Raw genomic sequence first — 16113 nt, 5'->3', positions numbered from 1 at the left:
CTGTGTGGACGGTAACAACTTAATGGACAATATCACGAGCATGCAAGAGGGAGAGACCAGGCGAGCTTTAGATAAATAGAGCAGAATACAGCTCTAAATAAATCAAAGGAGCAAAATGTTAGAGCTCTCTTATGTTAATAAAAGAAGTAATTTTTTTAGATGTGTTGCACCCTTAATAGGGAGCAGATATCATTTTGTTTTGACTAAAGTTAAATTGATACAGATCAAAGCTCTGTGTTTTTATTGTTTCTACAAAGCAGTCAGTGTCTTCTTTCATCAGTTCTGCACTCTTGCTTAATTCCACACATCACAAATCTGTCATTTTCAAATCTTCAACCCCGCTGGTAGAGCATTTTATGAGCAAGTCTTCCCCCCTTTTTTCACCTGAGACATAAGGAAAATATGATCTGGGCCAGGGAAGGACAAAAGAAGTAGCATTGCTCAGCTCATAACTTTGTCATTTGATCTGATTTCCACTACAGGCCTCGAGAGGATAAGAAGCTCGCATTATGAGAAAGTGGGTCACGAATGGTAGACACACCGTTTGAAGGTAGAACAAAGACTTGCAAGATACCAGGCATAAAATGACACTGCCTAACAGATATTGGGGCTGCTAAGAAACCAACAGCAGATCAGGTCCTTGTGGTTATCAGTTCCTTGCAACTTCACTGAAAAGTTCGAACAAAAAGTAAAAGGTCAAATGAAAAGGAATCCCTTCATATTTGACCATGAAATCCGGACAAGACACTTTAAACCACTTGTTGGGATCCTTCAGCCCTTCACACCAATGAAAGGTTTGTATCCCATCTACAAATACAAGTTCAATCGAGGGTCACCAGTTCTGCAGGCACATACAGAATGAATGTTAACCCACGCTTGGCCCCAGTACACAGTTTACGTAACCAGGCTCTGAAGGGTCAGACCGAGTAAACCGATTCCTCCCTAGGCATCACACAGGAGATCACAAAGGAGCGGGTAAAAAGCATTGCTACGCTTCAACTGCAGTGCTGTCGGATGATCGAAATGGGGCTGAAACCCACACACGTTTTCACATCAAACAATTATTGTTGAGAATTTTAGAAATCCAATCACAAACATTTCCCGCAGCGGTTAGCTTGGACTATCATGCAGAATGAGGTTCTCTTTTATATTCCTAACTATGTTTTTAACTTCTTGCGCATACAACTAGGCAGAGCCGCAACTATTACATGATTAGTCAAATCAAATAAATTAATCAGAAATTGTCAAATTTCAAGCAAAAATGTTGCTTCTCAAAAACGATAACTCAACACTTTTCCCTGTCACATCCCTCAGTTCATTTTACTTCTTTGTTGGACAGATAGATCAAGAAATTTTCTCCTTTCACAACTTTTTCTGAATGGCTTTCGGATTTATCAATAAAATAATCAGTTCAATCAATTGACAAGCAAGTGCAGCACTAAAGAAGGATTCGCTTGTGCAGGGTTCGCTGATATCCCCCTGTTTAAATTATTATTTCATCTTTACTCTGTATGACAGCAGATGTTTCTTCCAGATGTTGAGTGTGGGCCTGTGATACACATCATACCTGACAACACACTTTGACCTTAACTTGACATTTGTTCTTGTGGGGTGAAAGTATCAAAATGATACTCGTCGCAACAAGCACAACATCCTCCGGTCTCACGGTGCTCTTGAGAAACATTACACTTGATTCAAAAGTAGAAAAAAGTGGACAAAACCAAATGTCAACCCCAAATCTCCTATTGAGCGGCGGAACAAAACAGAATAGACCACGACTGCAGTCTTGTAGGAGCAATATCTATGTCTCGATGATGTCATAAAGCATGAACCAGCACGTCTGGGGACTGAAAAGCCTGAGGAGAGACACCATTAGAGCAAAATGATTCATGACACACACGCACACATACACCTAATGACAGGCTTGATAGCTGGGGGACAAAAGAGATGTCTGAAAGAAGCAGTGTTTTTCCTCAATCACATGTCTTCACACAAGACCAGACAGGTCTGTTGTCAAAGGGACAACTTCCTCGGCGGTGGGTGATCCATGTACGAACAAACATCAAACAGTGCACGGGATGTAAACCTCATCAAATCTTTGCTCTTTGTAGATGAATGGACATGAGCAGGTCAGGACACTTTACTGCAGTGAGGTCTCATCTATGTACTGCTGAGTAGTTGCCACACATCCATGAAAAACATGCTCAAAACACATCTCCAGCAACTTGAAAAATGAAAAGACCCTTAGAGTACTTTTTTTTCTCCAACAACCTCAGGTCAAAGACCCTCTCCCTTCCCATTAGTCAAGCAATGAGGCATTCAATTAAAAGCTTTCCACAAACGAGTACTCCCCGCTCACCTCCTGCAATTAGTGGCTCCGGAAAAAGAACAGCCATTCTTCCATGAACAAAATAACATGAGAAAGGAGCCGTGCTGTGGCCATGAGAAACTCTTTGGAGTCTCTTTGTTGGGTTTGAACCAGCAGCTGCTACACACTAACCACACTGTTCCAGATTTTGAAACACAGTAAAGAAGCGGCGTGTTCATTTAGACACGTAACATATCAGCTTCTGGAGCCTTCATTTCCATGAACTCCTCTTTGTACACGGCTTTCTCTCTTCCAACTCCTTTACTCCACTGAAATTTGATAAATACATAAAATCACGATAGCAAGATCTAATGAGCCAAGAACAAACAGTCCATTTGAGGAACATGGAACGGAACTGCAAGGTTTTTAAATTGTTGTCTTTACTCCAGTAATGAGATGATGTGTGTGCCAGGTCTCAAACCTCTGGCAACTCACTCCACACACAAGTGGATTATTGGTGAAAACAGATAGGTGACTTAATGTGGACACAAAAGCCCATTTGTCACTGGACTGGAAAGAGGTACAGAAGTCTATACGAGGTGCCAGCTAAATGCCAAAACGTTTTGATTCAATGTCACTCATCCATCACGGAGATGAAGTAGTATGTGCAAGTAAGGGGGTAAGGAACACAAAATTTCAAACATCATTTTGTACATAAAAACTTAATGTAGATTATGTTACCTGTGAACAGAGCCAGGCCTTTCCCCATCCCTGGTCTTTATGTACAGCTAAGCTAAGAGGCGGGGAGAGGCGGTGGTCTAGTGGCAGCAATCCACTAGTGGTTCGAATCCACGGAAAGACAACAAAAGACGAACCTGGATTGATCTGCCCAAAAATCCAAGAGGATTCTCCCTACCCGTCTAGTGCCTGTGCATGTCTGTGCATGTGTTTGGGACTTATAAATGCATCTTAATCTTAATCTAATTGGCTGTAGCAGTAACTATATATTAACTGTACTGACATTACAATGGTATCAATCTTCTTTAATATTTCCCTAAAGTCAATGCGTATGCAGTCTAAAGAAAGAAAAAGGATATCATTCCAGAACCAGTAGAACCAGGTGGTGTACATCCAGAACTTGGTGGCCAGGTAGATTCCCAGAGGCAGGGCGCTGTGCATGGAGTGGTCGAAGAAAGCCCTGCACGCAGAGAAGAGAAGAGGAGGAATGAAGATGTTGGTTGATTTTTAGTTTTACATTAACCCCTAACCATCGTCTCATTTCTGCACTGCACTTCCTGTTAATCAAATATTGTTCACAGTAACACTTAATAAATGTGTTCAATACATCAAGGCACTCTTCCTGCACATGTGAAACCTGCTCACTGTAGCACATACGGATGAATGTGAAGACGACGCTCTGTTCTGACAGCAGCAGAAATAAACCTAGCCATGACCTGATGACACACTGCAGCTGCACTCTACACCCCTCAGGTGGACTCTGCACTGAGAATGTCAGTAATTATACAGCGAACACTCTGGTTAACATATGTTATTGTAGTCAAAAAGCTAACAGCAGTGACAACAAACTGCAGCAGCAGGACATGATGACAGGAGTCAAGGGGTTTAAAAGTGCTGTGTAATATTTAGGTGTAAGGGATCTATTGGAAGAAATTGAATATAAATAATCATAGAGATGTTTGCATTAGTGGGTCATCATCAAAATAGCTGATAGAATTTGTAGATAGAAGTTTAACCAACAAAATCAAGCAACAACACAAAAACAGTGTATAGTCAAGAAAGAACAAAGAATTATGGATATATACGTATGTCTCCATCCATTATAAAGCAAAAAACACAGCAGACAGAAATCTATGAGGTCGGTGTGAGTGTAAGTGTGTTGATGTGACTGACACGTACTTGGAGAGGAACTGCACGGAGATCCAGACTCCGGCGTACATGAGGGCTTTGATCAGCCACGAGTCGATATCCAGGTCAGCAATGAAACCGACTAGCCAGATGACCAAGAAGGGCGTTCCCAGCATCACCTTCTGCCTGAACTCCTGCAGGAGGAGGCCGGATACAAAAAACAAGTGAGACAAGTAGAGAGAGACATGACATAAAAAGGAGGGGGGAAGCAAAGCGAGGTGTCCTGACCCTCAACAAGTGAAATGCAACCTATTTTGTTTTTGATCTAGGTTGGGTATTATGTCTTCAACAGCCATGAAGAGCAAGGAAGGAAGCAGCAGGTGTATTTCAAAACTTATGGCCTATAAAGCTCTACTCACTAAAGCACTAGGTCTGACAGAAGGGATCTGGACCAAAGCTGAGGCAAACAACAGACTTCAATGGGATGTGCATTTAATAATCTACAATCCACTAAATCTACAGTGACATTGTTTTTTTCCATCTTTAATGCAATTTTTGTGTAAATCTAAAATGTACCTTCATTAACTTATTATGTCCCAGCAGAAAAGAGGAAAGACAACACAAGCCGAGTTAAAACACGTATTCAGTTGCAAAAATGTCCCCCCAAAAATCGACAAAGTCAAAATATAAACATTCAGGGACAGTAACAAACAGAAAGTAATACAGAACTTCTACCAGGGCAGGAAATAACTGACCACAGATGTAGCTAAATCACCCACTCTGTCAGGAAACCAAGAATATATCGGAGCATCCTGTATTCCGGTAGTCAAGTTCATTGTATTCCAGTTCATTATCAGGACGAATGTGAATGACCACCCTCTCTGCTCAGATTAGACGGTTTGCTTCCTGCTTAGTTCAAATTTTTCCAGGTGGTCACATTGTTTAATGCAACAGGTCATTTAAAGAACCATCTACTTCCTGTCAGACTGTCTGTCTGAAACTGTTGGTAGTCTGACACACTACCAACCCCAGGCATGCTGTTGCCCTTGGGCTGCAAAGAAGTTCAACCTGGACAAGCTGGTCTGAGCATGTCCGCTTCAACTGAGATAGAAAATGTAAGGTTGCTCCACGAACATCAAAACTGTGTTTGTTTATGTTTAGACAGTGAGACTTGATAAGCAGCGACTCTGTGACTCTCTTACGTGTGTGTGTGTGTGTGTGAGTGTGTACCTTGTCCATCTTCAGCCTCTTCAGGTAGGACGGGCTGTCGTAGCCTTTTGCCTGCCGCGCTTCCTGAAGGTGATTGATCATCCAGACGTTCTTCCTTTGCTTGGCAAGATCAAGCGGCGTTTCCCCCTGAACAAAAAGGGACAGAAGACAAGTCTGTGCACTGGTACCATCACAGAACTAACTATTACCAGCATGAAACAGCTAGGACAGATTACCGAGGCCATGAGAAATTAATTTACCTTGATGTTCTGTGCATCAACGTTAGCGTTGGCATCCAATAGCAGGCTGATGACAGTGGTGTTTCCGGCCAGCACTGCCCAGTGCAGCGCTGTGTTCTTGTGATATTTGTCCCCAAGGTTGACAGAAACGTTGAAGGTTAGTAGCAGCCGGGTGGGATCCACACTATCACATAGAGGCAGAAATCAAGTCAAATTGAGTTATGAAATCCACTTAATGAGATGACTGTGCCATTTGTTTGGATTTAAAACCCATTAATACAGGTAAGTTGATTGTTCCATAAGGGAATTAAAATTCAAAACATCACCACCATCTTTTGACTCAAAACGTTTAGTAGAATACAAATACTTGTATATTGTTTTTTATAACATGTTATGGCATTGTTAGTTCTAACAATCTTCCAATATCAGTTTTTAAAGTAACAACACATTTTTCATAAATTTTAAGTTACTGTTTGAAATTGGACATTGAATCGCTAATTGGTTTAGACAGATGTGAGCCAATAGAATTCAGTAAAACATTGTTCCTGTTCGAGTTCTAACATGTTCTTTCAGTGGGTAACTCACTCAGGTTGAAGAAACACCACTAACAGAAAAAATACACGTCTGTGGTCAACAATAGATGTATAACAGACGTAAAAAGTGCTAGAAAGACAATGATGTTACATTGAAACTGTCCTGTCTTTCAATGCATTTTTCACTTACAAAAACCTCAAGTCGTTCTCCTTTCTCCTTTCTCCATCATTCTTCATCTCAATTTTAATCAGCTAATTACCCACTATTGTAGTATATTTAATTGCTGAATATATAAATCAGAGAAAAATAGCTTGTCAGGATTATTCATATAGAGCAGCAAGACTGAGACTTGTTTCCCTGTGTCAGCAGTTTGTCTAATGAATTACTGCTCATTCACACGAGAATGTTCCGTGCGTGTCTGCCATCAGCAGAAACATGCTCCGGCTTGTACATGGGCTTAAGGGGACTTCAAAATGTAAGTGTTGCAGACCTGTGTGTCCTGTAAGCCGCCCACATCAGAGGAGTCATGCCGTTCTGATCCATCATATCCACGTCCTGTTAGAGAGGGAAGGTTCAGTTACACGCTGAAAAAGCTGAGGAGCAAGTGAGAGGCGACAGGAATACAAGAGAGGTGATAGGGCTCCCCCTGATGGAGAGCAACGGTAGAATTTTCTGTCAAAGCACAGCCTTGAACCTAAGTGCCTCACAAAGGCCAAACAAAAACAGATAAACAGGGATAAAACATTTGAGGAAACTGTGTAGAGTGACAACTACACTTGCTGTTGTGTTAAAGCCCATTACATCCATTTAAATGTTTCCTACTGACAAGTAGGGGTGTAACGGTACATGTATTCGAAGTGAAAGATTCCAGCACTGGCCTTTTGCTTCGGTACGCACGTGTAGTTTGTGAGTCTCAAACTCTGAGGTACAACTTTAGCGAAGGACCGGATGTGCTGTAGGCTCGTGGTCATAGCGACCACAGACAAACAGGAGTGTGAAGACCCAGCCTCCTCATTTAAGTATGCTGAGTGGGAAAACTTCACTGTAGCTATCACTATAACAATGTACAATGTACAATGACGAGTGGATCATACAAAAGCCGTATGGCAACACGAACATGTCAACTCATTGGAAACGGCATCAACAGAGTGATGACATCAAACCCTCTCTGCAAACTATGTGGACATGTACATTTTTTTGAAGATTTTATTTTTTAAATAATATATGTAATAATGATTACATAAATTATATTTTAATTAACCAGGGTTGAATAAAAATAAACTTAAAATCTGTTTTCTGTTCCTTGTTTGTACTGTATCGAAAACATAGCGAACCATGACCTCAACAGAGGTTCATGCCAAACAGTGATTTTTGTGTACTGTTACAACCCTACTGACAAGAGACAAAGCTTCAGCCTGCTAGAAAGAGTGTTTCCTACCGCTCCCTTGGCGATAAGGTAGGCTACGATGGAGGTGTGACCGAACTGGGCGGCCAGGTGGACGCAGCTGCAGCCCTCGCCGTCAATCAAAGATGGGTCGGCGCCATATTTCATGAGCTGCACCACCATGGATAGGTGGCCTTGTCTGGAAGAAGACAAACAATGATTTAGAAAGATGGCTTACCCCAGTTCATATCAGTTTCATATATTGTGACGACTTTGAGGGAATTCAAATAACAGAAAAAAGAAACAAGATATTTAATTAAAGGGTGTTTTCTCATAATTTGTGGGGGGATTCTTGAATTATCAATATTATCAAACATCAATATATTATTAGTTAATCTTTATTCCAAGTGGAATTGGTGCCAGAAGTACTGAAATTCCAGACAGATGCCTAGATGTATATACATATGGAAATTTGTGCATATGGACAGTCACCTGGGTTTTGGCAGCAGTGGGAATTGGTTTGAAATGGAGAAAGCCAGAGCCATTAACACTCGGTTACCCACTTAGATGCTGACTGACTGATCAGGGTTATCTCATCAGTGGAAAGATCAAGTTCTTATAAAACCTTTACTGCTATAAAACCATTTTATCTGCCGATTCTATGCTAAATAGCATACAGTATATGAGGCTTTCAAAATGTAGTTCATTACCAGCCACGTCTGCAATGTATACTTCTCCACATGGGACAATATAGGAAAAAAGACAGAGAGAAGAAAGTGTGTGTGTGTGTGTGTGTGTGTGTGTGTGTCTCTGTGTGTGTGTGTCTTTCACCACACAAAACCCTTAATTTGCTGTGTATATACCGGAGTAGACAAAGCCAGTAACACCCAACACGGCTAGCTCGGTGCATGAATAACTGAGGTCATATAGACAAGAGTCGACGAGGGGCATTTAAAGGTCTTGGTAGGTGGAGGGGATGTGGGGATGTGGGGGGTGGGGGGGGGGGGGGGGGGGTGGAGACCGACACAGGACTCCTATCGACACAGGACTCCTATGCCTGTTGTCAAACCGATCAATAATTCAGGAGGAGGGAGCGTCATGTCCCCCCCATGTCTGCTAACTGGGGGTCACAGGGGCGACTGTGGATCACTTGCAACCAGTCCCTTCACCTCAGTTTACAGCACAACTGAGTGATTGTTACAAAAAGGCAGGAGGAAATAAAACACCTTCAGACACCCAGATCAGATGGAGGATCTACTCGTAAAACAACAGCGCTGATGAGTGGTAACAGTTAACGTTGCACTGCTGGATTGCGTCAATGCTAAAATAGGTCTACAATGGACTATCAACTGGAAGAGAGAGGCTGAAATAGATCTCTCTTAAGTTGTTTTCCAACAGACTCCAGAAAATGTGCACAATATTCAGGTGGGTATGGTCGTCTGGTTAGAGCAAGCAGGAAATCAAATCTCATAGTTTTTCCAAGTTGATATCTTGTATTGCACCTCTGATTCACCCTGAAGGGAGGTATTTGCACCTCCCTCATGGGTTAGAAACGTCCTCAGCACGCCCACTTGTTGGTGAGAATTGTCCTGCTGTATTCTCACATGGGCTCACTTGGACATGTTCCAGAATTTTTACAACAGGGCTGGCAGGAAACGTTTAGGAAAAAACCCCAGAGCGACTGAGACGGAGGTTTGCATTATTACTGGAAAACTACAGGAAAATGTGCAGGAGTCAGTGCATAAAGCAGCTTTAGATTCAGTTGTTTTAAATTTAGACCATGGCAAGGAAGATATATGAATCAAAAGAAGCATTTCAATTACAATACTGTGAACTAAAATAATAGAGAAACAAGCATATTGTCAGGTCAAAAAAGGTGAACACACGCCCAGGGTGAAATGTGAGGATCACATGGCATACGTGTTATCTGTTGTGAGTTTGTTACCTGGTGGCCCAGTGCAGAGGTGTGGAGTTCAGGTCTCCTCCCAGTTGGTCAACTAAGCCTCCCTTTGATATGTAGTATCTACACACAGGAACACAATGATCAGGTTGAACTTTATTTTACATCTACACAAGATTGTGAACACTTTTTATGAATCAAATCTGGGTGTGAGATGGGAAACTGGTGCAGACTTTAATAAACACTCTAAACTGTTGGCTTTTTTTTCAACAAGGAAATTAAATAGTAGAAGGATGTTAGACACAGGGAGATCTGGTGAAACTGGATTCGTACAGGACATATTAGATTACAGCCTTACCGATACTGAATTTTGAGTTTCACTTTTATAACTCACACCTGTTCGGTGTTCAGACTCACAACCCACAAAGTACAACCTGAAAACCTTGAACCTCAAAGCTACAACCACCGTCAACATCCTACACGATCGTGGTGACTCACTTGACCAAGTCTATCCTGTTGTTTATGGCGGCCCAGTGGAGGAGGGTAACATTTTCTTTGTCTGGCTGCCGAACGTCGAAGCCCGCCTCCACCAACTCCCTGCACCGCTCGAAGATGCCGTACCTGAGGAAGAGGAGTGGGGGGGGGGATTAAGGTCTCCTCACAGACAAATATGTGTGCAGACACGAATAAGTACAGGGTGAAGCAAATAAAACATAAGACACACTGACAAAATGCACACATGCATAGGAGCACACACACAAACAACATAGATAAACACACACTCAGACTGTATCGGTGTCATAACCTGGTAGTTGTTGTTTAAAAAGGGGATATCCCAAACCTCGAATCAAAACAAGTCAGACAAAGCTTTCATTGTCTTATCAGGAAGACATTTAACGATTTCGTTTCTTCACACCCAGGAATTCTCTCACCAGTCTGTGACTTCTTTCTTTAGCACAGACTGAATCCGAAAACCACAGTCAAAAACAAAGTGGTGGTTCCGGATTTAAAATTAATGTAGCTTGGTAACTTTTGTAAATGAGTAAACAAGTGGACTCCAGAGATGCTGCTGCTTTAATTAGGCCAATAACTTGTGTCCATCTCCCAGTGACCTAACAGTATGAATTCTGAAAACACAAAACATATTATCCACTCACTGTGTGGCTTTGACAATGTCCCAGGTGCTGTAGTCGTCCACATGGTTTTTACGACTGACATTCTCACTGTAGCCTTGGTTGTAATGACTCTGGGGTTTGATTTCCTGAAAAGACAGAGAGAGGAAGGATTCAGAAAAGGCCTGCAATGTTTTTTTCATAATCGATTGATCATTTTAGTCCCTTTTCAAGCTAATTTGACAAGAAATCTCCAGTAGAAAGTTTGTCAAAAGTGAGCATTCCCTGTTTTTTCTTGCAACACATGGCAGCAAATAGAACATCCTGAGGTTTTAGACTCTTAGTCACACAATGTAACCTAATTCAAGACATCCCCATGACCTGAGAAATTGTGAATGACATTTTTATAAAAACAATTACTCAATTACATGAGGTTATAAATAGGCACAGTGTTTCCCACAGACTTAGATTGTATATGTGGCTGGAACTGCTCTGGGTGTCCTGCTGGTCTGGACTCTATGGATTTTTTGCCGGTTCACCGAGCCATCGATCTGTCAGAATTGTTCCTGATGCCCACGACTATGAGAGATGGGTCTGATGTCAATGTTTGACTGAGAAAAAGAGCAATAGCACATGTGCACAGCTCTAGAATGAATCAACAACACAAAACACCACAATAGAGATATTTTGTATAACTCAATCGATCATCCAGAACGCAAATTTCTGTGTGAGAGCCTCCTGAGTTTCTGTGAAGCTTCTCCGCCTGGTCCCCTCGCATACAGCCTGCACAAAACTCAGGAGGAGCCGATGTGAGAACACAGCAGGAGATCCCCTGGTTGTATTGATGAAGTTTCTCACACGACTGGCGGAATAAAAATAAAAAAAATAAACAATTATCTCAGGATGAAAAAGCGGTGTCATCCATTTGGAAGACACAGAAAAAGATGCCAAGAGAGTTTGTGGTGATAAGAGCCAATGCCGGTGTCAATGTGCTGCAAACAAAAACCGGGGATCTCTGCAGCTGAATTAATACCTTACATCCTGCCTCTGCCTGCTGCACCAGCCCCCACCTAAATCCACCAGATAAGTTGCTGATGGGAAGTGCATTTGAGCAGAGAATTCCAACGCTGCGTTGTTCATGTTTAAAAAGAAGCCTCTAGAGATAGTCCTGAACCAATCCTCCAAGGTTACTGGCTATGACTATATCTGATTAATCTAGGGATAAATATAGAAATAAATAAACAAGGGTGCTCCAATACATATGAGTATATCAAGATATTGATTGGCAACATTTATTAAAAATAAATGCATTTAAAAAAAGAACACAATGGGCAGGCTTCTCAGGGCAACATGGCAGAAACACATTTAGCCTCTGGGGGAGAGGCTTGGTTGATGCAGACACACAGCGCCTTGCTCCAGGACAAAAGCTATATTAATAGCTGATACGGCAACAGGAAAAACATAAAGACAGGCTTATTGAATCCTGCAGAAGATCAAATCTGTCACACAGATGTGGCAACTCTGCTACTCACATTCAAATGCCTTGATAGTAACATCAAAGAAACCACTTCATTACTCAGAAACTAGCACTGCATCTGGTTAACACAGAGCCCTCACACTGGCTTCTGAGAATCGGATTTTGCGAAAGGAAGCTAACACGACAGCAGGTAGATGCACAGTATGATTGCGCATGTGAAAAGCATTTTTGGCTGTGCTGCTACATTCATTTATGTGACGATGAGGAATACAGAGGCTGCCTCTGGGGAGGGGGGCAGAGGACATAGCAGGCTTTTGCAGAGCTGCTGGGCAGCCTGAGGTGAGAGCTCAGAGCCACAGAGATTTCAAGCTGTACCATCCTGCATCCGAGTTTAGCTTGGGCCTCCCTACAGCGCCCGGGGGATGTGCTGAGCCAGCATCTCTGACATCATGGGGAATCGTGGAAGGGGAACAAGATGGAGAAGGTGCATGGAGAAAATCGAATACAAACAGACTGTGTTTTAAACTCCCACTCCGGCTGAGAAATGTATAGATAATGTCCATCAACCCACTAACAATTAACATTGTGATGCAAATATAGGAATGAATGATGGTTGAATTCCATTTCCTGGTTCCTCCACTGTCACACTAGCTGCTTTTAGACATGCACTGGACTCCGCATATCCTTCTTGTACAGACACTGACAGAGGATTTTAACCAAACAACAGCCAAGATTCCTTCTGTTTAATGCAGAGCTGATGTAAATTAGCTCCAGTTGAGTGATCTGTCACAGACATAAACACAAAAGTTGTAGGCTAAAAGTGTAAGTTTGTGTAAATAAAAGTTTTGGTTAATTTCATTGTAAAAATGGCTTTTCAACTAAAGCCACTTGGTCTCCTATAGGGTTAACAAGCATGATGAGTCAATTTCCTTCATCCTTAAACATTAGTTCCATCCCTACATGGTTAATATTCCATTCCTTATTGTCAAGCAATTGCTAAACGTCTTATGACGATGTCACAAAATGCTGTGAGAACTAACAATAGGACGTAATACTGTGATTAAGACGAATACATATGTCAAGATATTGCTACCAAAGTCAGAATACTCCACGTCGTAATTTGATAATTGCTCATTCCAAGTATGTCTTTATGCAGGTTAAGATAATGTGAATTATGGAAGCCATTTACTTAAACTGAAGGTTTCTGTGTGACCACCTCAGCAATGCCCAACATTTTATGTCACGAAAAGCATTGGAGGGGATTGTATTTTTGAGAGAACAGTAGACTGAGGAGGAGGAGGATGGAGGAGCAGATGAAGGTGACCAGCTTGTATTTCTATTCCTGTAATTTAAACGTGTCAAAGCTGTTAGGAGGCATTTGTACTTTTCACTGCCAAGATTTGGTCATTTTATGAATCCATACGATTTGTTTCAACGGCCCAGTTTGCTATTCAGACGAGTTTAACTGCCAGAGAAAAGGTGGGCGAGTGAGAGTCACTCGATTGCGATCGTGACTGGGCCGAGCCTTATTCCTTCCTACAGGCTGGCAAATAGAAAAAGTGGAACTCCGGTACTCTTCTGTAAATAGAACTTTAAACTGAGGGAAAGTGATTCCGCCATTAAGACGGGCAACTGATTTCCTGTCAGTTGAGGGACAAGGGTAAGAGGACTCTAAACCCCCAGACACCAGATGTTAAGTAACTTTCTCCATCTTAGCCCTCCATGGAGATACCCTGTGACATTATGAAACGGCAGTTAATGGTAAAATCGATTAATCCCGACATCCCTATTTGAGACCAACATTTATGTAGATTTCAGTCTGGAGTATTTACAGCAAACACTAACTATAACCGTTTCTTAACTGCAACAGTAATGTATACTTTGCTGAGACTAGCCTACATTGCTACTGGGTTCCTCCTCGTGCTGGCTGTGCCCAAAGCTCATAATCAGATTCAGGCAGAAATTAGATCCATTCCGAGGGACTAATTCAATATTCGAAGCACAGTTTACATCCACAGATCTGGAGGAGGAGGGGGGGGGGGGGGGGGCACTTTGTTTGTAAAGGAAATAATGAGAATGCTCCACGCAAACAGAACATGCGGTTCCCACTTTGCACCACAACCAAGAATGAAATCCAGTGCCTGACCATGTCCCAAACCTATTTGTACCTTTTGTGCAAGAAATATGTTTTGCAATTTCAAATCAGATTAGAAGCGAAGGACGTTATAAACCTACGGTTCCTCAAAATAGGAAAAGTTTGTACACAACATTTTTCAACTAAGAGTGCATGGCCTCCGAAAATGTAGGTGCTTTGTGCATTCAGCTTCACTCTGCTCTCACTTCAGTTTCCGACATGACCCTGATACCAGGCAGCATCATGTTGAAGGGAGGAGCAGCTTAAAGCCAAGCCTGTGTAGGCACAAACAGATAAATAAACTACATTTACGAAGAAGCTATGTCCATCAGACAAATCCCTCAACATGACTGGTATATGTGCATCCAAAAGGTAATATTGTCAGAGCTTCTACACAATGATTTAAAGACGCTGGCGGATGTGGCACCTCTCAATGAATCGAAGAAAGTTTGGAGAAAAGGAAATAAGCTTTAGAGAAAGCACAATCACAGGTGGAGTTCTTGTGTTTATTGCCTTTAAGTCCCAAAAATTAAAAATGTCTGTTTCTCTAATGCATTTCTGTATTTATTGCAGTAATAACTGAGGCGACTGGACAACAGGGGTTAAATGGATAATAAAACTCAAATTCATAATAATAAAACTAATATTCAACATGCAGTACCATCAGAGGTATTTTTTTTTTCCTTTTTGAAACATAAATTACCATTATTCTGCAGCTTGTGTGAGTGTGTATTAAACTTCAGATGACAGGTTCTGTTGCTGTATTTTTCCTCGGCACTGGCTCAGCCTCTAATACTGAATCCTGACTGATGAGACTTAAGTCGGTTTGATGTCTCTCAAACGTCAACATCAGGTCCAAACATTGACTGTACATAAAGATTGACATCATGTCGACACCGGATATAAGCGAATATAGGACCTATACTGCAGCCAATAACTTTGCTGCTGTTGTGTCATCTTAACATAGTCTAAGGTACAAACAATAACATCCAGTTGAACAAAAGTAAGGAAGGAATTTTCAATAACTTCCTCTATCAAGGCAGCAAAGAACAGCTTGACATCATCTATCCTATCTTATAACGGCAGAGTTTCCCCATAAGTCAGCAAAGACTTACAAATGATTGTGTTAGTCTAGGCCTAATTGTTACTGTACAACATAGAGGAAGCATGTTATCTATCACACAAGAGGATACGATAGGAGAAAACCAGTAATCGTACATGTATTTCCTCACATTACAGGTAATTGTAGAAGTTGTTATCTACAATTACTTTGATGACTTCCATGTGCACAAATGTTTCAAACAGAATCTGTGCATATGACAGGGTTCAGCACTGTCACACTCCTATTACCATACAGTCAAATTACTGAATATTTTAATACCAAAGTACAACATGTGTGTTTCAGTTCTCAACGAGAGAGATGTGTGTTTATAATAATTTAAATCAAATAATCTTTCAACAAAACCAAGAAAACTCCAACATGCATTACACCAAATCTGAGAGATGACATAGAATGACCGACTCAGATCAACTGTCAAGATTGTCGTGAATGCAACTCAACTGTTTCAGACTGAAAGTGATAGTCCAAGTTTCACTGCAGAATCTAAGGGAGATAATGGTCTCATAATCTCCAAAAATAATGTGGCTTAACCTCTGCTCATAATCAAGAGCCTTGGTGAATAATGAGCTGGAGGATTACATTCCAAATTAGTGTCTTCCTTTGTCTGCGCTTCTTGTCTTTTGGGAAAATCAAAACAAAACTGACAAGAGGACAGGATTAGCAAACGGTGCCTGTTTACACAAGTGCAGCTGTTATGGTTAATTTGACCACATTTTCCCCCATTATAGGATTATTTATGAACACAGAGCGAGTGCTCAAATGGAAGTAAATATATTTGTGGCAGTATGACAGATCATGATGTGGCAACAACCGCAGTTTGGCACAATGTG

General features: G+C 41.5%; 1 protein-coding gene across 1 annotated transcript in view; it reads right to left on the bottom strand.

Annotated features, from left to right (window-relative positions):
- The window catches only part of zdhhc17 (zinc finger DHHC-type palmitoyltransferase 17), a 28435-nt gene that overhangs the window by 9757 nt on the left and 2565 nt on the right, over positions 1-16113 (bottom strand). Inside the window, exons 2-10 of the mRNA XM_062382671.1 lie at positions 10598-10701; positions 9939-10061; positions 9486-9563; positions 7595-7739; positions 6647-6711; positions 5644-5806; positions 5405-5530; positions 4226-4368; positions 3406-3506 (exon numbers count right to left, since the gene is read on the bottom strand). Of these exons, the coding sequence (XP_062238655.1) occupies positions 3406-3506; positions 4226-4368; positions 5405-5530; positions 5644-5806; positions 6647-6711; positions 7595-7739; positions 9486-9563; positions 9939-10061; positions 10598-10701 (1048 nt within the window). The remainder of the gene's footprint in view (positions 1-3405; positions 3507-4225; positions 4369-5404; positions 5531-5643; positions 5807-6646; positions 6712-7594; positions 7740-9485; positions 9564-9938; positions 10062-10597; positions 10702-16113) is intronic.

Source organism: Platichthys flesus, chromosome 23 (genome assembly GCF_949316205.1).
Source record: "Platichthys flesus chromosome 23, fPlaFle2.1, whole genome shotgun sequence".
Lineage (NCBI taxonomy): Eukaryota > Metazoa > Chordata > Actinopteri > Pleuronectiformes > Pleuronectidae > Platichthys > Platichthys flesus.
This window is presented reverse-complemented; position numbering and strand designations above follow the sequence as displayed.